This window comes from Oryctolagus cuniculus, chromosome 16, assembly GCF_051225735.1.
Source record: "Oryctolagus cuniculus isolate XC-2025 breed Fujian yellow rabbit chromosome 16, ASM5122573v1, whole genome shotgun sequence".
NCBI lineage: Eukaryota > Metazoa > Chordata > Mammalia > Lagomorpha > Leporidae > Oryctolagus > Oryctolagus cuniculus.
The window spans coordinates 70,339,278-70,367,040 of record NC_142882.1 but is presented as its reverse complement, the minus strand read 5'-3'; the positions used below and the strand labels follow the sequence as shown (position 1 = coordinate 70,367,040).

The 27,763-nt window shown below is 39.4% G+C and overlaps 1 protein-coding gene across 1 annotated transcript; it reads left to right on the top strand.

Annotated features, from left to right (window-relative positions):
* Window positions 1–645: 645 nt before the first annotated feature.
* On the top strand, window positions 646–26,904 carry TMEM106B (transmembrane protein 106B). Its single transcript, XM_002713776.6, has 8 exons — window positions 646–747; window positions 2,310–2,531; window positions 5,377–5,440; window positions 12,066–12,225; window positions 19,201–19,341; window positions 19,595–19,644; window positions 20,361–20,414; window positions 21,685–26,904. Exons 2-8 carry the CDS (start codon window positions 2,312–2,314, stop codon window positions 21,821–21,823), a joined length of 828 nt encoding a protein of 275 aa, XP_002713822.1. The 5' UTR covers window positions 646–747; window positions 2,310–2,311; the 3' UTR covers window positions 21,824–26,904.
* The last annotated feature ends 859 nt before the right edge of the window (window positions 26,905–27,763 follow it).

Here is a 27,763-nt window from a genome sequence, read left to right as displayed (position 1 = left end):
GGCGTTGGGGTGGGGGAACAGCCTGTACAAAATCATACCCAAAACAAATTAAGAAATAGGGAAGGCCATCATAGCGCAGGGCGTTGAGCCCTGCTTGGACCTTCCACATCCCCCATCAAATGGCCTGATGCAGTTCTGGCTCATCTGCTTGGATCCAGCTTCCGGCTAATGCATTCTGGGAAGTAGCAGGTGACTTTTCAAGGGTGCGGGTGCTGCCACTCACGTGGGAAGTCCAGATGGAGTCCGTGGCTCCCGAGTGATGGGTACTTGGGGAGTGAACCAGGGGACAGAAGGTCTCTCTCTGCCTCCCTCTCTCTGTCATTCTTTGAAGTAGATGGAAAGAAGGAAGGGAGGGAGAGAAAGACAGAGACAGAGAAGGCGAGACCATTCTTAAGTCACCTAGGGCTACACCGGCCAAATTTCTGTTGAAGTCGGGATATGACAGCAAGGAAACCAACGGGAGCGTTTGCAGGTGCCTGGCAGGAGAGGGGAAGGCGCATGCGCCTGAGCGCCTGGGGCCCCGCCCCCCGGGGATCCTCTGCGCACGCGCAGGCCTAGGTTGCAGCACCTCCTGACTTCAGCCGATGCCTTCGTCGTCCCGCCCCTCCCCCGAAGCGACTCCGCGGCCGCCCGGCGCTGCAGGCCGCTCGCTCCACCCCCCGCAGCCGAGACTGCGGACTTCGTGACCCCGTCCTCCGGCCTGTGGGTGCCGGAGCCGCCCGGGACTGCGCAGCGCCCCGCGTGCCGGTGAGCGACCTCGGACGCGCATCCCCCGGGTCCCCCTCCGGAGCGGGGCCGAGCGCCGGCGCCTCGGGCAGAGCCGGGCCTGGAGGAGGAGGTGGAGGAGGGGAGCCCCGGGGCAGCCGGGCCGCCGGGCGGATGTCGGGGAGCTGTCGCCTTTTCCCCGCACCCGGCCGCGGTCCGGGCCCCGCGCTCGGCCTGGACGCCGGTGCCCCCGCAGCAGGAGTGGCCGAGGGCCCCTGGTTTCGCTGCGCGTTCCCGCCCGGCTGCGCGGGGCTTGTGTGGAACCTTTCAGAGTGGGCTGGGCGCTGCGTTTTGTTTGTGGAGCTTTCTGAACGATGCAGGCGTCCTTCGGTGCCAAACCGTGTCGGAGCTAAGACCTGGGCCTAGCGCCGACGGGCTCGACCCACTTAAATTGCACGGAGTGCCCCGTGCGTGCCCCTGCAGGTTGACTCCGAGACTGTCATAAAAATGACATCCACAGAGGCACAGGGAGCAGCCGAGGGGGGCCTGGCACCCGTCTTTGGACCGACGCGTCCCCAGGAATGGAGGCAGTTCAGCCCAGCAGAAAAATCCAGCGGCGGAGGCAGAGTTGCCCAGTACCTGACAAACTCTGGCGCTCGCCCAAACACCTGACTGAAGGCGTCAGGCCAGGCAGCTGCCTTCCAACAGGAAACACGCCCCTGTCCAAGCCCCGGCTTTCCCTTGTCTTCCCCCTACAAGCCCTTGGCCAGGGATGCTCCCCACACCCTGCTGTGTTGGCTGGGATTCCAAAGCCAGCGACCCTGGGGTCCTAGTTTATCCAGCGTTCCAGAGCCCCAAGGTCACAGTGCGGGTGGGAGGTGGCGTCATTCACCCCAGACACCTGTGACTGGCAGGCGTTGGTGGGGCTGGGCGTCAATGTCACTGACCCAAACAATGCCTAGCTCCTAGGTCGTTATGTTCTAGAACTTGGGTGGACAGTATGTAGATTTTTTAAAATAGTGAAACAGAAAAATGAGTCACACACTTTTTAAGCTTGGAATGCTATATGTATGCATATCTGCATAATATGGGATCTTTTTGTTGAAAATGTTTAAGTGGTTACCAGAAATCTAAGGACTGAGGCAAGGATGGGAAGCATTGTGGATTTTGTTTATCACAAAGGGGTGTGAACCTTAAATAGTACTTTGAAGTTACCTGATGATGCATGTAATTCCTCGTTGTCATCTGCCCAAAGCGATGTTTGCCTTTAATGACAATTAGTTTAAAGGTAGAATGTGTTTTGTTAAAACTAAAATGAAGCCTGCTTATTTCATTGCAGAGAAATCTAAAAGGTGTAGAACTTTGCCAAATGTTCCTGTTGTTTGAAAGCTCATTGTGTCTTCATAGTTTGTTAGGAAACCACGTCTGGACTTGGAAATGTCTCCGCTGTTTCAGACATTATTTTGATTGAATAGAATTCTGATCCAAACAGTGATTTGAACACTCTTAAAGTTTGTTCTGAACTAATTATTACAAATATCTCAGAGTTCTTGAGTTGAGCTTTTGTCGTGACGTTTACAGAAACATTTCCTTTTTTTCATTAGCCATGGGAAAGTCTCTTTCTCATTTGCCTTTGCATTCAAATAAAGAAGATGCTTTAGATGGAGTGCTGTCCACTGAAAGCATGAGGAATGGACTGGTTCATAACGAAGTCCACAATGAAGACGGCAGAAATGGAGATGTCTCTCAGTTTCCGTATGTGGAGTTTACAGGAAGAGATAGCGTCACTTGCCCCACTTGCCAAGGAACAGGAAGAATCCCTAGGGGTATGTGTTATTTTGCTGTTTTCTCCTTTAAATAATCCCAGGCTCAAATAAAAGAAACCGATGGTTCTAAGCAACTCAGTTTTAGAAGACTATTGGAATTAAAGTTAAAACTTGTTATCGACTTCTTTGTCTTCAGTCAAAAGGACACATAGAAATAAACGTAAAAATATTGAACTTATTCAAGTGCCATGTAAACCACACCACTACCTCTAGTGTCTTTCCTTTCCCACTTGCCATCACACTGGATATGGCTCTTCACTGAAATCTCTTAGTCCTGTTTGGCTTCCGTAGAGTTCCTCTTATGGTTGCTTTACTGTATTTGCCATTAGAAGCAACGTAAGTGGGTGGTGACTTAACATTTTTAATTTGTTATCTGAACAATAAAATCTGATCATGCTCTAATTAGGTATTTCTAAAAGAAACTCCATGAAGAGGTGGTATATGAAGATGAGCCAAGTAAGAAAAAATAATAATAATCAGTTAGTAGTTTCTAAGAAAAGTTCATGGAAAATGGAATTAAAAGATGTTTTTATTTTGGTGCCCCAAATTTTTGAAATCCATGCAATATGATGTTCATGAAAGATGGATACTATGAGAAAACAACTTCAAAATTTCTTGTCCCAAAATAAATTTGTCTTTCAATTATACTTTTTCCACAAATTCTTTAAAGTACCCTTATATCATAGGGAAGTCAGAAAGCAATATTCCCTTAGTTGCTGTCTGTAGCTACTTGAGAACCAAGGTCAATAGCAGAAATAATAAAAGTCTCTCGTGCTGTGCTCATTCTCTGCTTGGAAAGAGTGGATACTTGACCCTGGAGAGGCCCTGAGGAAAGAAGGGAAAAGTAAAGGTATAAGGTATGCCAGAGTCTATGGGAAATGCCTTCGATATTTCCATTTGCCCTAGCCAATGAATGTGATGGTTTTATCTTTGCACGAATAGTAGCTGTTAGACAATAAAAGAATTATGACAGTTGAAGGCAATAATGCACCAAGCCAGGAGGACTACCTGCTTTAGCAACCTGTTTATAATGTTGAGGTATTAGTATGCTTTTTGGTAGCCTGGAAGTGGATTATAAAATGTGAGAAATCAAGGATGACTTCACACTGCTTTTCATCTGAGCAACCGAAAGAACCGAGTAGAAGTTTATTAAAATGGAGAAAAGCAGTTTTGAGTTTGAGTGTCGGGGAGATCAGGGTCCCAACTGGAGACATGTGTGTTTGGACATGCCTGTTTGACATCTAAGTGGATGTGCTCGACAGTTACAGAAAACATCTAGAATTCAAGTGCAAGCCTCACCTAGCAGCATCAGTACGTAGAAGATACTTAAAGCTGAGCTGGGTGAGAGCATCAGACTCATCAGTTCTGTGCTTGAAACACAAAGAGCCTTTAGCATGAACTCTTGGATATCTCAGCATTTGGAGGTCAGTGACATGCAAAACAATTTGCAAAGGACACGGAAAGCACAGCTAGAGCAAGAGGAGGAAATCCCCCTGTCTGTGGTATTCTGAAAGATGAACAAAGTATCTCAAGTAGAAAGAGAGATCAGCTGTTGGATGGATCAAGTAATGAGAGGGCTGGAAACTGACCATTGGATTTGGTGATGTGGAGACTGCTGAAGATCTTCAAAAGAGCAGTTTTGATCACTTGCAAAAGCACGGGTAACGTGTAGAAGGGGATCAGGGGCACATAGAAATACACAGAAATAGCTTTTCTGAGGATTTGCTCTGTAGAAAAAGGAGGGTCGAGGTAGTAGCTGAGGGGGCTATGTGGTCATGAGAGGGATTTTCTTTTCTTAAGATGGAATAAATAATTTGTATACGGATGAGAATGATCCATAGAGAAAAACCTTGGTAATACATGAGACTAGTATAAAGTATTGGTGCAACGTCTGTAAGTATGTAAAAGGGCCTGAGTTCTAGTGCACACGTGCAGAAGGCCGCTTTTCAAAAGCTCTGAACACAGGGACCTTATTCTTGGGAGTAAGAGAAGAGAGTTTGGATACAGAAGCAGTAGGAAAGCTTTTAAAGACAATCCGAGCATAATGATGCTCCCCACCCTACCCTCCCACCTCCTTCTTTATTTTTTCCTTCAATTTTTACAATGACATATTTTCAATTTATCTTATAATCACACACTTAGTCCTCTACTAAATAAAGAATTCAACAAGTAGTAAGCAGAAAAATCACTATTCCTCAAGAGTATCTGTATAGATGCAATACTTGAAATTTGTTCACCTTATATAAATAAAAAAAATTTTAAAAAGAAACCACTAAAAAATAGAAGAACATTTGATTGTCCGTTATATTTGTAGTTAATATGAAGAGTAAACTTCTAATACGATTAGAACATTGATGTTTAAAAATCCATTTATCCATTAAAGCTAGACTGTAGCTCTTCCCAAGGAAGAAACCATGGGTTTTGACATAACCTTACCATGGACTGGGGTGTGCTCTACAAGGGCCCTGATAGGTTCACTGTGGGGGGGCTCTTGTACCTTGAGTTTGGTGTTTAAGAGGAATAGTGTAAGAACTTCTGTAGTGATTGAGGGTTAAAGAGGAGGTAAAGTCTTAATAGAAAACAGTGGAGTTGAAGGAAGGCTTGGCATATTCAGATCTGTTGAAACGTAGAACTTTTCTAGATTTTCGCCAGTGAAATAAAGAATGGAGCCCTCATTGCATGTACTATTTCTAACTAGCTGGACATCCAGGGATGAGAAAACAGTTTTCTGGAATGAGAAGAGAGCCAGATGGTATTCTGATTCTTCCAAACCAAATTGCAGAGAGACACCATTATGTTTTTATTTAATCTTGTTAATCAATTTCAAAACTTCTTTTACTTTTAGGACAAGAAAACCAACTGGTGGCATTGATTCCTTATAGTGACCAGAGATTGAGACCAAGAAGAACGTAAGTCACTATAAGAAAATGGCAGTATTTTTTGTTTTTTTTTGTTTTTTTCTGTGCTTCCGTATAAATATTCCAGTTAAAAGGAAAAATGCCGCAGGTTGTTGACTTATGCCATCCTATGCTTTGTGTCATTAGACGAGTCCTGACTGAGATAAGGCCTGGAGAGCAGCATGCTTTCTGTGTCTTCTCAAACCTGTTTATTAAAACACATCCAGAATAGCAGTGGGCAGTGCACACATACATGCAGACATTAAAGGGGGGTGATGCGGTGTTCCCCACCAACCCCAGTGTAAAATGAGTATTCCAACCCTAATGTCAGCAAGGACCCAGATACGCTGAGCAGCTGTATTAAGATTCTGAAGTGAAGCAAAAAAGGAGTTCAAGTGTCCTAAGACAAATCATTCTCCCCTAAAGAACAGGACACCACTCAGTACTCCCAGCAGACACTTCCAAGAAAAACGTATGAAAATGGGGAGATCCTGCATGCTCTAGCTTTGTGAATACAAACAGATCATTGAGATCCACAAAGGAGCCTTAAAATCAGAAGGGACTGGACCATCCTGAGTCAGAGAACTTCACACAGACACTTCCTAAGGAAAAGAGTTGTTGAGAATGGCATCCAGTTAAAACCGGACAGGGATTAGGAATGAATAGAAAAGCTTCATGTACTGGAACGATTATTTCAGAACTATGATCCACGTAAGGGTCATCTTTTTTAATGTTGTTTGTAACCACAAAGGTTGGAGCTCTTGATCATTGAGGCTAAGAAGGCAACCCTGGCCCATTCCCACCACACAAAATGGAACCTTCTTTAAAAACAAAACTATATATATATATATATATATATATACATATATATATATGTATATGTGTGTATGAGTATATATATATTTGAAAGGCAGAGCAACAGAGAGGCAGGGGAGAGAGAAAGAGATCTTCCATCTATTGATTTACTCCCCAGATAGCCACAACAGCCAGCTCTGGGCCAGGCCGAAGACAAGAACTGAGAATTCCATCTTGGTCTCCCTCATGGCGTCAGGGGCCCACATACCTTGGTGGTCATCATCTGTTTTCCCAGGCACATTAGCATGGAGCTGGATTGGAAGTAGAGCAGCTGGGATTCAAACCAGCACATCACAAGTGGTGGCTTAACCCGAAGTGCCACAGTGCTGGCCTCTGGAACCTTACTTTAAAAAGTACCAAAACTCTCCTTATTTAAATGTGAGCAACATGAAAAGATTGTAATAAATCGTTATACAAAGATACTTTTTGAAAATTTGAAGAAGGTGAATTCAGCAGAATGCTGACAGATGATGACAGCATGTGAAAAAAGCAGGTGAACACTGTGAAAGAAAGGGAACTACACGCCGTGATAGAAAAGCGCACATCAGAAGTTAAGCTCAGAACCGAGACAGGCAAACAGTGGGAGGATGTGAAAAGACAGTCTACAGACTTTTGAAAAAACTAGAAAAATGTTTTTTTCCTCAAAACTGGAAGAACACAAGTACAAACAGATACCCTGGAACCTACAGGAAGGAAAACAGAGGATCAAGAAGAGGAGGAAGAGGCCAGGGTTGTGTTGTAGTGGGTTAAGCCTGTGACACTGGCATCCCATTTGGGCACTGGTTTGAGTCCCAGCTGCTCCATTTCCAATCCAGCTCTCTGCTGATGTGCCTAGGAAAGCAGTGGAAGGTGGCTCCAGTGCTTGCCCCCCTGCACCTACACGGATTCTACCTGAACCAGCCCCAGCTGTTGCAGTCATCTGGGGAGTGAACCAGCAGATGGAAGATATCTCTGTGTCTGTCCGTCTGTCTCTAACTTTGCCTTTCAAATAAAATAAAATAATTCTTTAAAAAAGTATTGAAAATGCACACAAATTAATGAAAAAGTTTCAAGAGAAAAATGATCCAGAAGTCAAGGGAAATTGAACACATATATAATTGTAGCCCTAAAGAAGAAACTCAAAGGAATAAAACCGAATACTAAACATTTAAGAAAACTTGCCTGAAGTAAAAGAAGTTATGAACCTACATATTGAAAAAACCTGTTATCATTCTGAAAACAAAAAAATTTGAAAATCCCTTTGCATGATAAGGCACAGAATCATTTATAAGGGGTAGAAAATTGGATTGACATGCTACTTGACCACAGTACTTCCATCAAGCAAGCAGTAGTGGTTAGTAATCATGGAAATAAACCAAGATGATATAAACAATCTGACCCTTCATTATGAAGTGTGTAGACATATCTTAATGTGAAAGAAATTTAGATAAATTCTTTTATAATCTGAGAGTGGGAAAACTTTTCCAGCTATGATTTAGAATCCATAAGTGATAAAGAAATAAATTTATCAAAGTATAAACATTTACAGGATTAAAATCATTCCTTAACTGAAATCAAAATACATGTTGCAAACTCAAAAACAATGTTTCCAAATCATATCACAGAGGGCCAATATCCTTACTCCATATAGAACTTCAACATTTGAGAAAGAAGAGAGCAACTACCAAAAGAAAAAGAATAGTTTTGAACAACCAGTTACAAAAAAGAAATTCAATGAGCTTTAAAGCATGAAGAAACTACTCTCATACACTATTCCTATCAGATTGGCAAAAATAAAAAATTAACATATTTTGTCAACAGTACTAAGTGTAAAAAGCATACTCATATCCTGCTAGTGAATGGGAATTTGGCATCATTTAGCAAGTTTACATATATATTAGTCTTTGGTTCATGAACTCTACTTTAAAGAATTTATTCTATAGGGTGAGCATTGTGGCACACCAGGTTAAGCCACCACCTGCTACACTGGCATCCCATATGAAGCCCTGGCTTGAGTCCTGCCTGCTCTACTTCCAGCCCAGTGTCCTGCTAATGCACCTGGGAAAGCAGCAGAAGATGGCTCAAGTCCTTGGGTCTGTGCCACTCCCATGGGAGACCCAGGTAGAGTTCCAGACTCCTGGTTTTGGTCTGGCCCACTCTGGTGTTGTGGCCATTTTGGGAGTGAACCAGCAGTTAGTAGATCTCACTCTGTCTCTCATGTACTGTCAAATAACTAAATCTTTAAAAAAAAAAAAGATCTTCAAAAAAATTAAGAATAGTTGTCAAATATAAAAATGACATTTGCACAAATTACTCATTTTGCTAAGGTTTGATTAACTAGCTAAAAGCAGTGTGGACAGGCCGGTGCCGCGGCTCACTGGGCTAATCCTCCGCCTTGCGGCACCGGCACTCCGGGTTCTAGTCCCGGTCGGGGTGCCGGATTCTGTCCTGGTTGCCCCTCTTCCAGGCCAGGGAGTGCAGTGGAGGATGGTCCAAGTGCTTGGGCCCTGCACCCCATGGGAGACCAGGAGAAGCACCTGGCTCCTGGCTTTGGATCAGCGCGGTGCACCGGCCGTGGTGGCCATTGGAGGGTGAACCAATGGCAAAGACCTTTCTCTCTGTCTCTCTCTCTCACTGTCCACTCTGCCTGTCAAAAAAAAAAAAAAAAAAAGGCAGTGTGGACAGCCAATAACAGAGGAAGGTGGGGTAAGCTGTGTTCCATGTACTGCGGCAGTGTAATGGAATCAGAAGGAGCTGCATTTTACTGCAGTGTGGTGGCCACAGCACATTAGTATTTGAAAACATTCTACCATACACACAGAAACAGTGAGATCTGTTACCTCCAAAATCTGAGGAAGCGTGGAAGACGAGTCAGGGAACCTGAATGTGTGTGTATTGTTTGGGCTCTAGAGCCATGGAGGAGGGGATTTGAAAAAGTTAGGGGGAAAATGAAATTGAAAGATAATTTTGGTTCCAAAGTTTTGAAATCCATACATAGTTTTTGTTCATGATAAACACTTTCCATGGATTTTTGAAAACCCCTTGTAAATATGTTAAAAGGTTAATTAAAAAGAAAAGCAACTCCTAAAATGAAAATGGAAACTAATGATACTAATTGTACATCAAGTTGGTAGTATAGAAACAGCTGTTAAGAGTTACGTGACTTGAAAACATTGTATTTTGACTGTCTTGGAGATACATTCTAAATGGCAGGTTACAACAGAGTTTAAAGTACATTCAGTAGCTGCATTGTTAGGAGTACTATTGGTGTAATTTTGAAATTTTCATACATAAAGCAAGTAAGTAGTTTGAATGCCATTAGAAAAACACAAGATTTTCAACATAACTACAAAGAAATACGACAAATACATTTGGGTTTTCACTTCTGACCAAAATGGAATAACAGACTTATTTCCGATTGGAAATAACCAAAGATACCCAGACAAATCCATGAAACAATATTTTAAGACCCTGGACATTAGGCTGCAAAGGACAGGGATCCCCCAGAAAGGGAAAACGTGAGATAAGCCCTCGGGTTGAACCGCTTACTGTCTGTAGCAAGACTCCAGCCTACAGCACATGGAGCGGAACCCAGGCAGAGCTTAGCTTTCTGAGGAAATGGTGCTGGCTCCAGGCTCACAAGGTGACTGGAGTTAGGGAGCGGTGGGGGACACTGCTCTTTCAGTCTCAGTGCTGAATCCTGATCGACAGAAACAGGTGAGCAAAGGTCTGGGGAAGCACCACCTGCACAAGAGGGAACAGCCAGCGCTCACAGAGGACAGAAATACTTGTTTTCCAGAGTTTAGTGAAATTATAATATTTTGGCAACAACTTTGGCTATTTGTTTATAATTTAGAGTGGTTTTGGTGTGGTAGTTAGAAAATTACATATATTAATTGTTTTTTTCTGCATACTTTATTGTCATTTAATCCTCAGAATGAACCCATAGATTTTCAAATGGAAGAGTAAATTACCTTCAGTATCCCAGTTAGGAAATGGCAGAAGTAGAATTCAACCTCACTCTTCATATAGCACACAATCTTCATGACTTCATTAGTACTCTGTGACTCCCAGTATTCTGTTCCTGTCCATAGGACCCTAAGAATACCTGTTACTAATGCATTTTGTAACGAAGATCGATATACTTTGTATGTGAATTAGGCAGTTTTTCAATTTGGGATGAAATACTATATGGAATGTTATTTTATTGTCCCCACTGTGTATTATTATTGTTATTCATCTAAGAGGCAGAGACAGACACAGAGCTCCCCTGGCTAGTGCATTCCCCAAATGCCCACTAAGTCAGGCTGCAGTCAGGATCCAGGACCTCAGTCCAGCTCCCCCACATGGCTGGCAGAGAGCCATCTACTTGAGCTATTACTACTGCCTCCCAGGGTGAGCGCTAGCAGTAAGATGGAGTTGCAAGTCAAAGTTAGGAATCAAACCCAAGCACTCTGATATGGGATGCGGGCATCTTAACTGCTAGACCAAATGCACACACACAAAACCCCAATGTTATTTGTTATGGCTGTAAACTTGGTGCACAAAGAAATTTAGAACACTGATTTATATATTCACAATTGAAGTATAGTGATATCTAAAAATTCATTATTTTTTATTTTGATTTTTAGACTCTACCTTTTTAAAGGTGCTTTGTTGTACTGTAGGTACTATTATATATTTAATCTACCCATTAGGTAATCCAGTAGTGATCACTACCCTGCTTAGGCTGAGAGTGTTCAGAGAGTCTAAAAGCTGCTTTGTTTGCTCAAGATAACAGTGTGGACTTAGTACAGTGACTCAGCAAATTTTTGTTAGCTGCTTTTTAAAAAATAAACCATTTCCTCTCAGGCAACTTAACCTCAGAAATACTTTCAAAGCAACTGTAGGAGGCAATTTAATAGCTGTTGTGACGCATACAAAGATTAAATCCATTAAGGCATAGAAAGCACTTGATGTGAAAAAAAATTGCATGAAATACAAGGAAATGACAAATTAAATGACATGCAAGACTTAGACAAGAGAGGACTGTGTTCTTTCTGCAGAGGACTGTCTATTGGCAAGATCATGAAGTAATTTCTTGAAACTTTAGTTTTGAGAGTAACCTTGAAGAAAAAAGGAAGTTTTGATCAATGGAGATTGGAAAGAAATAAGTGAGATATGGAAGTGATATATTTCAGGAGAGAGAGAAACACGACAAAGGCAAATAAGGTTTTTTTTTCCTTATATTTGCATAATATCACCTCTTCTTGATTAAAAAAGAAAAAAACTTGTAATGACATGTTCAAAGCAGACTTGGCCAATATAAAACAGTATTCTACAAACTGAGTACGTAAATACTTTGGAATGATGAGATTCAGGAAGGAGATGAAAGCCAGTGAGATTGATGAGGCGTGTGTCACTGTGAGTTTGTGAGCCGGTGAGCCTTCCCTTCAGGGGCTCCTACAACAGCGACCTCACCTGGGAACACCTGCCTTAGTGACTGCCGGGGAAGACTGGGAAGGTCCTCAGCTTGTTCTTACATGGAGGCTCAGTTGGGAATCACGTCGAAAAATGTCCTATGGGTTCTAAGCTTGAAGACCTAGTCTCTAATGGGAGTTCATCTTTTACGGAGAGCATTTTAACACTTAATTGATTCAGACCCACCCTTGCCCAGTGCTTTCAGAATGTAAAGGTTAGAAAAATATGCATGTTTCCCTATTAGTGTAATATATAGCAGGAAAACTTTGAAAATATCTTCTCTGAATGATGCATTATTAAATTTTGAGGCACATGTATTTAAACACTCCTTTTCCTTTTTCAGAAAACTGTATGTGATGGCTTCTGTGTTTGTCTGTCTGCTCCTTTCTGGACTGGCTGTGTTTTTCCTGTTCCCTCGCTCTATCGACGTGAAATATATTGGCGTAAAATCAGCATATGTCAGTTATGATGTTCAAAAGCGTACAATATATTTAAATATCACAGTAAGTATAAATTTATACTAAAAGGTTTGATTTCATCCTTTTTTTGTTAAGCAGCATCATTGTCATACTTAGAGGATGCTTGTTAAATGTGACACTGGTCAGTTTGCTTTCTGTAAAGCTTTGCTGTATTGACTTTCTCTTCCATTTTTAGTTCTACTAAAAATGACAAGTAAGAAATAACTGGCAATTTTATGTCTGCAGAATCTTTTTTATCATTTGAAGATTCTTTAGAAGGGGAAATAATCATTTAATTGCTGGCAAAGAAAACAATTACAGTTTTGTTTTTGTTTTTTTTTTTTTTTAAAGATTTATTTAGGCCGGCACCGTGGCTCACTAGGCTAATCCTCCGCCTACGACGCCAGCACCTGGGGTTCTAGTCCCGGTTGGGATCCAGATTCTGTCCTGGTTGCTTGTTTCCAGTCTAGCTCTCTGCTGTGGCCCAGGAAGGCAGTGGAGGATGGCCCAAGTCCTTGGGCCCTGCACTCCATGGGAGACCAGGAGAAGCACCTGGCTCCTGGCTTTGGATCAGTGCGGTGCGCCGGCCGCAGTGGCCATTGAAGGGTGAACCAACGGAAAAGGAAGACCTTTCTGCCTCTCTCTCTCTCACTGTCCACTCTGCCCGTCAAAAAAAAAAAAATTATTTATTTGAGAGGTAGAGTTACAGACAGTGAGAGGCAGAGAGAGAGAGAGGTCTTCCCTCCACTGGTTCACTCCATAAATGGCCACAATGGCTGAAGCTAAGCAGGTCCGAAGCCAGGAGCCAAGAGCTTCTTCCGGGTCTCCCATGCTGGTGCAGGAGCCCTACCTCTTGGACTATCTTCTACTGCTTTCCCAGGTCATATCAGAGAGCTAGATCAGTGGAGCAGCTGGAACTAGAACCAGCGCCCATGTGGGATGCTGGCACCACAGTCAGAGGATTAACCTACTGTGCCACAGTGCTGGCCCCTACAGTTTACTTTCCAACATCTGACTCTGAGGAGCTTCTAGCAAGGTGATAATGTAGTAGACTTGTTAGATGTTGTAAATGTATCGTTTTCATTTCCTTGCATCTTATGAAATACAGCTTTTGCTACATTTAACCTATCATTCCTTTATTGTACTTTAAGTACAATAAAGTAAAAGTGACTGATTTCTCCAGTGTGAATTAACACATGTGAAAATTACCTCTGTGTTTCCTGTTTTTTAGAAAGTGTTGTGCGCCCTCCCCATTCCTGAAAACAAAAAACAAATAAAAACTTCAGAAAAGGTCTTCCACCTGTTTTACACGTTAACATATGCTTAAAAACAGCATCGTTTGCCAACAACTGCATGAGATAAAGACAGATATTAGCCATGCCATTGGTAATCAGGTGTGGGATGTGTCAGTGGCAGTGATCTGTTTGGAAGAAGATAGCGGACCTGGTGTTTTTCCTTGTAGAAGATAATGGTACCATTAAGGCTGAAGTAGAGATGCCTGTGGTTATGTTTGGGAGGAGGGCATTTGGAAGACAGCATGTTGAAGGGAATGAGATATTAAGGTGGAGTCACAGCCTACAATAAATATATATATAAGAAAGGTCAGACTTCAGAAAGGTCATGGAAAATAGAATTAAAAGATTATTTTGGTGCAAACATTTTTAAATATGTGCATATGCTAGGTCTTCAAAAGGAGTACAGAAAAATGCATAATCAGAAACCATACTTAGATTTCAGATATTGTTTGCATCCAAATAAACTTATCTTTTAACTGCATTTTTCATTAACTTTTTTTTTTAATTTTACATAAGTTATACAAGTTTTATGTATTTTACATATACAGATTTAGGAACATAGTGATAGTTCCCTCCCTCCCACACATGCTCCAACCCTCCATCTCCCATTACCACTCTAAATTGTTATAGGTATCTACTTTGTTTACTTAATGATCATAAGATTAACCCTACACTAAGTAAAAGAGTTCAATAAATAATGTAAAAAAAAAAAAAAAAGAACCACTGTTCCTCAACAGAAGAGACAAGAGCTGTTAACAATCATTGAATCTCAAAATGTCGCTTTCACTCCAATACATTATATTTTAGGTACTCTATTAGTTATCCTTGATCAGGGAAAATATGATATCTGTCTTTTGGGGACTAGGTTGTTCACTAAATATAATGGTTTCCAGTTGCATCCATTTTATTGCAAAAGACAGGATTTCTTTTTTTTTTTTTTTACATCTTGAGTAGTGCTCCATAATGTATATATATCATAATTTATTTATCCAGTCTTCATGATGAGTTGGCATCTGGGTTGATTCCATATTTTAGCTATTGTGAATTAAGCTGCAGTGAACATGAGGGTACAGATAACTCTTTCATATGCTGATTTGGTTTGGGTAATACATGAATGTTTTAAAGTACACTCATACATGTGAACAAAACATTCACAATACAATGCTAATTATACATCATTTCATATGTGTGGGAATTATTTTAGGATATTTTCCACTTTAACAGCTCTTTGGGACACAGAACATATTTTCCTTTGTGTACAATATTTAAAACAATGACTGGATTTTATGGACCTCCTTCAAAAGCCTGTTATAGATCAAGTACTATAAATAACTAGTAATAAATATAAAAAGCCATGTGACTTTGCCTTTAAAATACCAAAAAATGTATTTAAATGTGAATATCATATTTTATTTGAAAGAAGTATGGGAATCTTCCCACATTTTGGAATAATACCACTTAATTAAATTGAGAAACACTGAACATTAAGACACATTATTATTTAGGAGAGCATTGGGTTTAGCTAGACATTGAGTTAAGAGGCCAATAGGGTTTCTGTCAGTATTTTGAAGAACAGAATTATATTGCTTTTGTTTTTTAAATAAGTATAGCAGTACTTACTGTTTTTCAGTAACTCTGAGAATATAGAAGAAAAGCACTTTTTCCTACTACATGCTCACAACACAGATCACTCTTGTTACCCAAAATGTATGCAGTTTCTCCTCACCAGCAAGCAAGCAGCAGACGCCAGCCGGGCACCCTAATTCAATTCAGTTCTGACTCAGATCCCACCACACTGTCCCCACTTGAGGTGCAAGTCTGGGTTTACAGAACTCCTGACCCGCCGGCTACCCAGCTAGGGTTCCGGCATCCCACTCCCTAGGTGCAGTTAATTCGCTAGATCAGCTCAGGCACTGCGGGAAATGCTGTATTTACTGGCTTATCATAAAGGATATGTTAAAGGATACAAAACAGCAGTCAGATGAAGAGTTAGGTGGGATGAAGTCTGGAAGGACTGAGTGCAGGAGCTTCTGTGTCCCTGGAATTGAGCGCAGCTCCCTCCTGGCTCACCTTCTTCAAGCTTCCGTGTGCTGGGGGGGGGGGGGGGAGGTGTCCAGAAGCTCTCCAAATGCTGTCCTTTGGGGTTCTTAGGGGAACTTCATTGCATTAGCATGTTTGAAGCATGGACAATTGTGATTGGACAGAATGGGTGTAATCTCAAGCTGATAGCCTGGGGAAACCCAGCAAGACCTGTCTGTGCAGATTTTCCTGGGCCTCCCTGGGCAGCATTCTTTCCTTCAGGGGATGGAGCAGTTCCCTCTCTGAATCTGGGGTCTTATGATCCATCAGACAAGGTGAGTCAGAATTTCTCTATGGCTGACTGTAAGAGAGAAAGGCCGGGAAAGACTCGAGTCTCTCTTTAGTTTCTGCGTTCCATCTTGAGGAAGAGAACCCTAGTTTCTATGGCCTGCCTTGAGGAGAAAAAGGAAACAGGTGAAAGGGAGGTAGGAGGTCTGAGGGATTTGCTTTCTGAGGCCTCATCATCTGCACCTTACAACAGAATATCTGGTTTCAGCACTGTTTTGAAGTTGCTGCAGGAAACAGACAAAAGGCCAAACTTTCACCTTATTTTAGTGATTTAGGAAATGACAAAGGCTATGAGAAATAGGAACCAGAAACAAAAAGCAATATATCGACATAGATATCCCATAATACTGCAGTACTATTGTCTTTTGACTTATTAAAATATATGGTTATCATTATAAGACATTCAAAAACTCCTGTAACAAAGGCTCTTATTTCTGCCAGCTAGATCTTTAATGTGTGTGTTTTCCAAGTGTGCATGTACACATTCACACACAATGTACATTTACAAATGTAATCATATATTCTACAAGGACACCTCAAAAAGTTTATCGAAAATTGAATTACAAGGATACTATATTTTGGTGCAAAAAAATTGAATTCTGTGCATTTTTTCATGATACATATTTTCCATTAACTTTTCAAAAATTCATATTCTAATGAAAGTTGCAGACACTTCAGAAAAAGGCATGTAGGGTAGGCATTTGGCCTAATGGTTAAGACACTGGGTAAACATCCTAGTTGGACTAGCTGGGTTCCATACCCATCTCTGGCTACTAACTCCAGCTTCTTGCTAATGCCCACCCTAGGAGGCATTGGTGGTGGTGATGGCTTTAGCTGTTGAGGTCCCTGCCACCTACATAGGAGACCTAGACTGAGTTCTGGGCTCTGGGCTCCAGGCTTTAGGCCAAGCCTGGAGTTGAGGGCATCATAGAGTGAACCAGTAGATGAGAGCTCTTTGTGTCTGTCTGTCCCTCTGCTTCTCAATTAAAAAAAAAAAAATTGTACAAACATGATTTTCCTAAATCTCATTCCTCGGTTTGCATCGGAAGATCCATTGACCTCAAAGTAATAATCACTTTTCTACTGGTGTCTGGAAACAAAATTGATATAACTATTAATGACCAATTGGAGAAAGTGTTTGTATTTGTAAATAAAGGTTATTTCTGCTATGTTATGGCATATTTAAGGGCTTTGTTACATTTATAACTATAATCATTTAAATTTAAACATGATGATATTATTGCTGATCTCTGGCACTTTTATTTTTATCTTTTCTTAGTGACAAAGACTGTTTTTGCCCTACTTACACTGCATCTTTCATCTTTCCATATCTTTGTCCACATTCATATTAACTTAAACATTCACATGTCCAGTTTTTAAAGAATTATTAAAAATATTTTGTAAACATTGTATGCTTCTTAGCATATTCACTTATCAATTCATTGTAGAAATCTTTTTTCATGATCTGGCCTAGAGTTAACCTATTCTTTTTGTTGGCTGTATAATAAATATTCCGTAAGAACTTGGTAAAACTTGTTCAGTCATTCTTTTTATGGCTAGGCATTCATTTTATTTCCAGGAGCCTTTTCAAATGCTGCTGGAGAAGATTACTGTCTTAGACATCCTAACATTTCTATTTCTGTAGAATAGATGCTCAGAGTAAAATTGCCATGTCAAAGAATGCACATAATTTTTGTTTTTAGTGGTTGTTGCTAGATGACTTATCAAAATGACGATAGCACTTCATATGTTTGCCAGCAATGTAATTTGCCAGTTTTACAAGAATAGAATTTGTTTGCTTTCTACAAATTGAAGGATATAAAGCAATTTTCTATTTTTATTTAAATCAGCTTTTTCCTGAGTGTTAATGAATTTGAGAATTTTAAAATGTCTCTTGACCCATTAGGTTAGTACTTTTAAATTTGTTTATGCGTATTACAGATAACTATTGCTATCTACCTAACTACTTCTTTTGCAGCTTTCATATAATACCTGTTGATTTCGTTCATGTTATCTTTTGCTGTAGTCATTTTAGATATTTTATTGAATATATATTTCTTGATTTAACATTTTGTCTTATTTTCATACTCAGTTTTCTAAGCTAACTTGAGATAGTACTTGAGAGTTAGAAATCCAGGAGCAAATATTTGGCACAGTGGTTAAGACACTGCTCAGGATACCCGCATCCCGTAGCAGAGTGCCTCAGTTTGAGTACTGGTTCCAAGCCCAAGTCTGCCTTTCTGATAGTGCGCCTTCTGGGAGGCAGCAGGCGATGGCTCATGTAACTCAGTCCCTTCCACTCATGTGGAAGACCCAGATTGAATTCCTGGCTTCCGGCCACTGGCTTTGGCCTGGCCCAGCCCTAGCTTTGCTAGCATTTGAGGAGTGAACCAGCAGATGTGAGATTTCTCTTTCTCTGTGTCTCCGTCTCTCCTCCTTTCAAATAAATAAAAATTTTACGATATAGAAGCCTGTCTGTTACTTAAATATAGAAGTGGCATAAGCACATTCCTGTCTAACCAAACAGACTTCAGTGTATCCCATTTCTTCTCCTTGGGGAGCTGGTGTAAATCTCTGCTAGTAAATGAATTAAAAACCAGTCTCCTTAGGGCTGTGCTGTGGTGTAGCCGGTAAAGCTGCCACCTACAATGCTGGAATCTCATATGGGTACCAGTTCATGCCCTGGCTCTTCCACTCCCCATCCAGCTCCCTGCTAATGGTCTGCAAAAAGTATCAGACAATGGCCCAAATGCTTGGGCCCCTGCTACCCATGCAGGAGACCTGGAAGAAGCTCCTGGCTTTGTTCTGGCCCAGTCGTGCCTGTTGGCAGCCATCTGGGGAGTGAACCAGCAGATGGGAAGATCCTCCCTCTCTCTCCGTAACTCTCACTTCCAAACAAATAAGTAAATCTTTAAAAAAAATACCAATCTCTTTTAAACACAAGGTTAAGCACTTTTTAACACTTTAAATGCTCATCTTTCTAGTAATAGAATAGGAAATAGCTTACTAAAATAGTTATAGAGACATGTATATATGAGTGTTAGTATAATGGTAGATGAAATTTTAAAATTATTTCCACTGAACTTTGCTAGCTAAGGTCACAAATATGTTGTCTAATATTCATTTTTCCATATCCCTACACTGTATATTTTCTGCCTCTTGTTTACTGTGCATATTATACACATAGTACTCATGTACAACACCAGATAATCAGTACACTTAATGTTCTTGGAGGTTTTTGGTAATTCCTCCTGATAACGGAAATATAGCCACAGCTGAAATCATTGTATTAATTTTGAATAATTTTTATACATATTCTCAAATAACTTGTATATATTCTGCCTCCTTTCTTTCACAGAATACACTAAATATAACGAACAATAACTACTATTCTGTGGAAGTTGAAAACATCACCGCTCAAGTTCAGTTTTCAAAAACGGTTATTGGAAAGGCACGCTTAAACAACATAACCAATATTGGACCACTTGATATGAAACAAGTAAGCCTCAGTCATGAAATACTTCGGATAAGTTAAATGAGTCTTGGCCTTGTATATCATGTAACTTGAGGGAGGTGGGAGATTCCCATTGATTTTGAAATGTTTCCTGTGCATGCATAAGAAAAAATCTTAAAATCAGGCTCATAAAAGGGAGAAATGTCTGATTCTTTGAAATTATGATATGTAATTAAAATGTTTGAGATTTTTCCTGTTGTCTTCTGATTCCCCTCACCCTGTATTTTTTGCCTTTCAGATTGATTATACAGTACCTACTGTTATAGCAGAGGAAATGAGTTATATGTAGTAAGTACTGACTTTTAATGTCTTTCTATTGCTAAGTAATAAACTATGTAGAATTAAGGTTAGAGACTATTTTTCTGTTTTTTTTAAATTTTCAAACTCATCAGTTAAGACCACGTTTTAAAATATTCCTTGCTCTCTGATTATCTCTGTTCCTTTTTCTATTCTCTTTCTCAACATATACAGTATTTTTATATGTCAACCTATAGACATAAAATTTGCTTGCTTTTTTGCATACTTTTCAGAATTAAGGTATGTATACCATGTCACTTTTTATTGTTGGTTGCTATGTTATAAGGAGGGTATTCTCATAGATTGTTGCATTTGTTGATATTTTAGTATACTAAAAATACTAATGTTATGCAATACTCATTGATTTCAAGTTTGGAAGCCTTTAAATTGGGTCTAAATGGTTAACTCTTATTAATTAAAAAACATAATTTGTGATTTACATTATCTTGTGGTTTAACCCTGGATATAGAAACATTTACTAAAATTTTAAAAGATGAGCAAAATGTATAAGTAATTCGTAGCACCCCTTAGTGCAGGGATATGCATGCATATGTGTTTTTAGAATAAGGAAAAATGAGTCTGTCCGTCATTTGGAGAAAACGTTTAGCCGATAGATGCTTGTTTATTATAGAAATAGCATCCTATTTTTAACATAAGAATTTTAAATGTATTAGGTAATAACATCAACATTTTAATTTCTTTAACAGTGATTTCTGCACGCTGTTATCCATCAAAGTGCATAACATAGTCCTCATGATGCAGTAAGTATGAATTCTTTTGAAAGCTATTTCTTGTGAAAAGTTTAGGTTTAATGCTGGCTTGTAGCATGCAGCGCATCTTTAGAAACACACTTGAGTGTTGTGAGGTCCAGTATTATCCCACTTTGCCAATGAGGACGTGGCTGCTCGGGAGGTAGTGAAGGTTCACAGGGCTGTAGTCAGTGCGGGTGTTACAAGAGCTCAGGAAAATGACAGGGGTGTGATTGCTGCTTTGGGACGTAAATGATCCTCACCAGTAATAAGGAGGAGGGCCGGGGTGTGGCACAGCAGGTTAAGCTGCTGCTTGCAGCACCAGCCTCCTCTGTCAGTTCCAGTTCAGGTCCTGGCACCTCTGCTTTCCATCCAGCTCACTGCCGAGGCGCCTGGGAAGCAGTAGCGGGTGACCCAAGTGCCTGGGCCCCTGCCACCCATGGCGAGACCAGGATGCAGCTCCTGGCTCCTGGCTTTTGGGCCTGGCCCAGCCCCGGATGTTGGCAGCCACTCGGGGAGTGACCCAGTGGATGGAAGATCTCTGTCTCTCCCTTTCTCTGTTTGTCGCTTGCCTTTCAAATAAATAAATGAATCTCTTATAAAATAGTAGAAGAAGTAATGTTACAGGTTAATAAATTGAGTATTATTTAAGGTGATAAAACACTGTTGGTTATAGTTTAGTTATTTTGGTGATTAACTGATTTTTAACTAATAATTTTCCTGTGCTAAGAAAACTGACTACTTTTAAAGATGTTATGACCTTTTCCGTTTTTAACTAAAGATAAGTATTTCTTTAAAATTATAGTTATTATTTATAATAAGTAGGACTAACTCAGCTAGCATTTGTGTATCTGGGAGAGAAAACTTTTCTAACAGGCCTATGTCCATAATATTAAGTTACCATTAATCAAATAATGTCTCCCAGGAGAGGATCTTTATGTGTTAAAATAGTCTTACTATGATAAAGGAGCAAATGATTGTATTCATTTGAGAGAGCACACTCCCATCCCCTGGTTCACTCCCCAAATGGCATCAGTAGCCTCCAGTTGGGAGCCAAGAGGTCACTCTGGGACTCCCATATGGGTAGCAGGAACCCAGTTATTTGATCGACCTCTGCTGCCTTCCCGCGACTACGTTATCACAAAGCTGCAATCAGGAGCAGCGCTGGGTGTCAGCCCCAGGCACTCCAGTGTGGGATGCCGGTGTATTAACCCTGAGACCAGACAAATGGCACCCTGAACATGTTTAATTAAATGTTTCTCCCCTTTTATTTTATTTTTAGAGTTACTGTCACAACAACATACTTCGGCCACTCTGAACAGATATCCCAGGAGAGGTACCAGTATGTTGACTGTGGAAGAAACACAACTTACCAGCTGGGGCAGTCTGAGTATCTAAATGTACTTCAGCCACAACAGTGAAAATGGAAAGAGATGCATCCTATTTCTGAACTCTCAGAGAGGAGGTACTTCCTAATAGGAGATCTTAAATTGAATAAGCCTAAAATTTACAATTACTTTAGGAGTACAGTTCCAAGTATGTAGGCTTGCAGTTACTGCAACTCTGCACTGTGTGTTTATGATATATTTGTACCAGGATCTTTTACTTGGGTCTAAATTTACTGACTGGTGTTCTCCCCATCCCCAAAGGGAAGAACTAAGATTCCCTGTGTTGTACAGTAAATAATTATTTTAAAATCATAGTTCTAATCAATAGCTCTACTGAAAGCAATTTTAGTGATGAACATTATTTGAGAAATTTGATTTTCTGAATGTTTTTATACAGCATTATTGAGAGCCTACTATTTGTGGCCCACTTTTAAAGAGTAGCCTTTTTTTCCCTGTTTTATAAATAAATTCCCATTGTCACATGGCATTATTTTAACTACATGTATTTTAGCTTCTAGCTAAATGTCTTAGCTTTTCATTTGTTGAAATTCTACTCATTTGCATGTTTTTGTCAGTCTTATTTCAAGGTAATGATTGTATAACAAAATAACCTTTGCAAAATTCTATACCTAAAATTTAAAAAAATACTCTAAATAATGTGTTTTTCATATCTTTACATACTACAGTTTTGTGAAATTACCATGTGATTTTCAACATAGTCACTTAATGTACAGTACTGTAAATAGACTGCATGGCTTTTGTATAGCTTTAATAAATGTCAAATGAATGGCACAGATTCAAAATTAAAACAAGTTGCTCATAAAAGTGAATAAAATACTAAAATGAAATTCAGAAACCTATAGTGTGAATAGCTTCCAGTTATATCTTGGATCTGATATGAAATAGATTTGAAAAAATATTTTGATGCTCCATTTTTTAGTGTTACCTTTCCTACGAAAGCATGGTGTAGACACTTTTCACAACTCCTAGGTATCCGGTCATCAACTTCTGTGAATGTTTTAGAGGAAGAAATTATTTCTTTGACAGAAATTATTCAAGAAATCCTGTCATTAAATGATAGTGGCTACATCAAACTAATACTTTTAAAAATTTAATCACTTTGAGTATCACTTGGATATGATGCCTATAGCAATTACTTTTTTTAGTTTTCTACTTTTATTTTAATTTTATTTAAAATTGTTTTCAAGTGGAAACTTACCTTGCTGTTATATATTTCTACCACTTTCTGTTTCATCTTTTTTCCTTTTCACTTACCAAGTTCTTAAAAGAACTTGTTAAATACATGCCAGTAAGTGTAGGAGCTGAGTATGACACCAAAAAATAAATAAATAAATAAGTGTGGTTTGGGGTTCATTTCATGCTGTTGCCAAATGACACAAGTCAGGTTTCCCTTCCCCTCACCCCCAAGTGCCTAACAAAAGTCTGAAACACAACCTGTTTTTCATTCTAATTCTCGCAGCTAGAAACAAGCCTCAGTGGCTTAATTCTGTCTTTAAATACACTGAGGTCCCCTCCTAGCTTTCATGTCATTTCTGCAGGTCTCCTGAGTGAACATTTTAAATGGGTGGTAAGTGCTTTTTATTTATTTATTTATTTTTTGGTTATGCTTGTTTTCCTTACTCCATTGCCAACTCAACCATCTTACTATTAAGCAGAAATCACCCCCTTTAAATGCGTTATGAACTTCTGGTCAAATGCAGTCTTTATTTTCATTTTTCTTCTGCTATGTTTCCTGACTCCACCCACTTTCCTGGAAACTGCACACACCTCTAATATGTTGATTCTGCTTGTGTATTTAAATCCTTTTCACTTCGTTTTCCCTCATCCTGACATGCTTTCTGTGTGTGATCTAGGGCCCCTTTCACCTCACAATTCTAGTCCTTCTACTTCAGAAACCAGCGGCATCTGTGCTGGGGCATCAAAGTCTGCCTCTCTCCAAATGACCCGACCAGCCACCCACCTAGTCTCACATGTATGACTCTAGTGTAAAATCACGCGTTAACGAAGTTTCAGCGTATCCTGTGTGTTTTGTTCCCGCTCTGTCTTCATGCCCCTTGTGCTTCCGAATCACCATTCACTGCTTCAGAATCAAACAGATTTTTGTCCTGGGCAGGCAGGAAAGTGGGTGAACATTTGCTTTTACTGACTCAATTTTGAATCTTTTCGTCAGCCTTTAAATTAAAAACCCTTTTTTTTACATCCAGTTTTAGTAGAATTGAGTCAGAAAAAAACTACAATTAAAAATATGTAGAAGATCGGTAACAGAGAAGATTGCCTGTGATTGCTTTCAGAGACAGTTAAGTAACCACCATGATGAACTTGGAACTAAACAGGCTACAAATTAATAAAACTAGAAAAATAGATTCAGATGAAGCAAAAGTGTAGCCATAAAAAAAAAATCTGAAAACAATGCGTGAAGCTTGTAGCTGTTTTTAGGAAAGAGTCCATCCAGTGTGATTTTGCACATGGAAGTAGGATAGGTAGACATGCATTTTCAACATCATTCTCAGGCCTTGGTCTCAGAGGACACGGTAAACCGTTCTAGATGGTAAAGCAAATAACTGATACTTCAGGAATAACTTCCTGCTGAACTACACCTTGGCAGACTGACTGGTCAGCCACCAAATGCATCCTGTTAACCAGCCCCTGTGTGTTGGCAACTGTGGATCTACATCACTGGCCTTTTAGAGTTCTGCCATGTGCTTTTCTTCCATGATTTCCCTCAGTCCTGTGGGGAAAGGGGGTCATGGGATCGTTGTCTTCTAGAAGAGGAAGGAGAGCCAGGGAGAAGTTGAGGGGTTTTGCTTACAGACCACATATTTCATCAAGAATTTAGCTGGGGCCAGACCTAGTTTCTCTGTCTCCCACATCTGTTCTGTATCAAGTATTTGTCGGTCATGTGACAGCCCTGCCGACAGCTGACTCAGCAGGGATGAACCAGAGAAGTTCCATAGTCATAGTGACAATCAAAACTGCACTGATGGACTAGTATTTTAGTAGCTTAAAGTTGCTCTCAGTTTAAATGGAAAATGAACATTTGTTAACACTTTGGAGCATACTCTATAGCTTAACTTTTCTGTTGAAATTTAGCATGTCATTCCTATAAAGATAAAACTGATACGTTGTGAGAGTAAATTATTTATAAATAATAGAGATTGGTGTATTTGAGATTTGAATAAGAATACTATGAAAACACCAGAAATCAGATAAATTGCTTGAAATTCCCACATGACCATCTGTACTGTGGTATGCAATATTTAAGTGAATGTAGTTGTTTTGTTTGTTTGTTTGCAGTTTTTCTGTGCCTTTTTGTTGTATTAGGCTACTGAGGTAATATTTTCTCTAAAATTCTTGACAAGAAAATAGAAGTTGCTTCAGAGCTTCAGGTTTTTAGTTTGGAAATGACAGCACAATGTTAAAATAGGAAGGAGGTGACTCTCAAAACACAGTAAAAGTAAACCTTAACCCAGTGAATCCTTTGGGGTTCTTGGGCTGTTACTGAAGTATAATTCTGAATATTCCATTAGAGGGCAAGGCCCTACCTCTCCCTCATTCTGTTCATTTGTTTTTTAAAGTTCTTAGAATAAACAGTTCTTTATATAATAACGATTTCTTATTTAAGAAAATAGTTTCAATTAAGTACTTTTTAAAAATGGAAATTTTTAAATGTACAAATGCATATCAGTCTTCTTCATTAGCAATATGTTAAATTTCTTAGTTTCTTAGGTTATAAGCCAAACGTTACTTGTCATAATGTCTTCGGGTAATAACTTTTAGCTCACAATGTCAGGAAGCAGTAGCTGCTTGACACAAGTACATCTAAGAGTAATTAGTTTTATTTCTCTATTTTGTAAAATCAGCTTTTAAATGAAATGTGTATCTTCAACTTTTATTTTAAATCAATAATGTTACATTTGAGATGGTGGGGTAAAATGACTGTTAAACATTATTTCTTTAAAAATATTTTTACATTAAAACACATTATTATTATTTGTGATGTATATGGATTAAAAATTTAACTCTATCTTCTCATTTCAAATAAACATTTTCACACTGGATTTTTGAGATTTATCCTTTATCTGGATAAAATAAAGTTATATAAAGTTAGGATAGGGATAAAATGTTAATTTCCATTTTTAAACTAGTAATGTTATTTTTTAAACTAGTAATGTTATTATCTTTGTAATTCTTTAGCACAGGCTCTAAATTGAAGGATAGAATGTGGTCTGTATTTGACCCTAAAAATGTTACATAAATTGATTTAACAAATAGATGCGAGTTTTTCATAGCTAAATGTAACTCTTCTCAAGGAAGTTGTTGCCTTCTGTTTAATTACATTAATTGAAATGTATTTAAGAGAAATGTTTTCAGCATATTTTATATACTAAAAAACAAAAAGGATTAGTATTGGGCCAATGGCCAAAAGGTAATATTACTACCATGTAGACTGTCACAGTTCAAATTGTCCCACTTCCCCCAGAATTTTAGAAACTAGAAGTCTGGGAGATATTGTATCAGCTATAGTTGGGTGATTCTAAGTGCTGTAAGTACTTTTCCTGTCTAATGATTGTGTGAGATAGAACAAGTGCCAAGTTGCAAAACATACAGAATTGCATTATAAAATGGTTAATATTAGGCATAAAATACCAGCAAGCCATGCCTTCTGTGTTTTGTCTTATATTTTCTTTTATAACTAAAAAAGATTTTGAAGATGATTTGAAATGCTTGCTAACTTGACCCCTTGGTCAGACATTTGAATCCTGATATTACTAGATTCTAACCCTTGACTCTAATTGTGGATTAAAGAGTAATAAAGAATCTGAAAGTGTGTGTGGACATTTACTCTTTGTTTCTGTTATGAAGAGGACTCCATTATGGCACAATGATTAACTTGCAGAGTTGAGCAGTTCTGTAATGGTTAACTATTATTGCTGTTCATGTAACAAAACATGCTTATGACAGTAGTAAACGAATAGAAATGCCCCCACAATGCTATTTTTTTAATTCAGTTGTAACTGTTACTCTGGTAGTTGTGTATGACAAAATAAAATTTGTCAAATTTTAGCATGAAAAATAAAGTTTGTATTAGTGAAGTATCTTGATTATGCTTTTGAAATTCGCTTTCCATCCACAAGGCGTGTTCACACTGAAAGTGCAGCTTTCCCTCTGAAGTCCTCACTCCCTCACCTGACTTCAGCGCGGCATCTCTGCTTCTCTTGCTTCCATCCTCTTCGCTTCCAGTTGGTTCTCAAATACTGGCCCTTCTAGCCAGGGAAAGCCTCAGAAGCCTATCCCGTACTTGAAGTCTCCCTTGGAATTACTCCCGAGTGGGCTTCCGAAAGAGCCCAAGTCCTGGCTGGTGATGAGAACCTTTCATTATCTGAGCACAACGGAAATTACAATCTTATTTTTCACTGCGCTCACCATGACTTTGCCATTCCTTGAAACCGGTGTTTTTCCTTTATCCCTTTGTTCATTCTGTTCCTTTTTTCATAGAAAATTATTGTTTCTATCTCCCCATCCTATCTTTCTCAGTGCCCCTCATGTGTGCTACCCCTCACTCCCTCTCGCATCCAATATTAGTCAAATGTGATTTTTTTTCCAAATGAGCATTTTTAAAGGAATTGCCTAATTACAAATATTTATTTTTGTTTTTGAACCAAAAACTTTGAACTGTACTTAACCAGTTGTTCAATCACTATTCAAATGGCTTTTGTCAGATTAGTGTTAATATTTTAATTGCTGCTTGAAAATCTTCTATCAGCATGACCTGAAGTTCATAAAATTATGCTCAAAAATATCTTGGCAGAAAGAAAATTTTTTATGTGAGTGTGCTCCACCTAGCCATTTTCTCAAAGAAGAAGAGAAAAAAGTATCATTAGCAAATGTATGAGGGATCATCTTTTTTTCCTAATAAATTTCTATTCCCATGATCTGTGAAGTTCTCAGGAT

Coding starts and splice junctions, on each gene's coding strand:
- TMEM106B (XM_002713776.6), top strand. CDS start 2,312: ATGGGAAAGTCTCTTTCTCATTTGCCTTTGCATTCAAATAAAGAAGAT. Junction 2,532..5,376: donor AACAGGAAGAATCCCTAGGG/GTATGTGTTATT, acceptor TTTTACTTTTAG/GACAAGAAAACCAACTGGTG. Junction 5,441..12,065: donor AGATTGAGACCAAGAAGAAC/GTAAGTCACTAT, acceptor TTCCTTTTTCAG/AAAACTGTATGTGATGGCTT.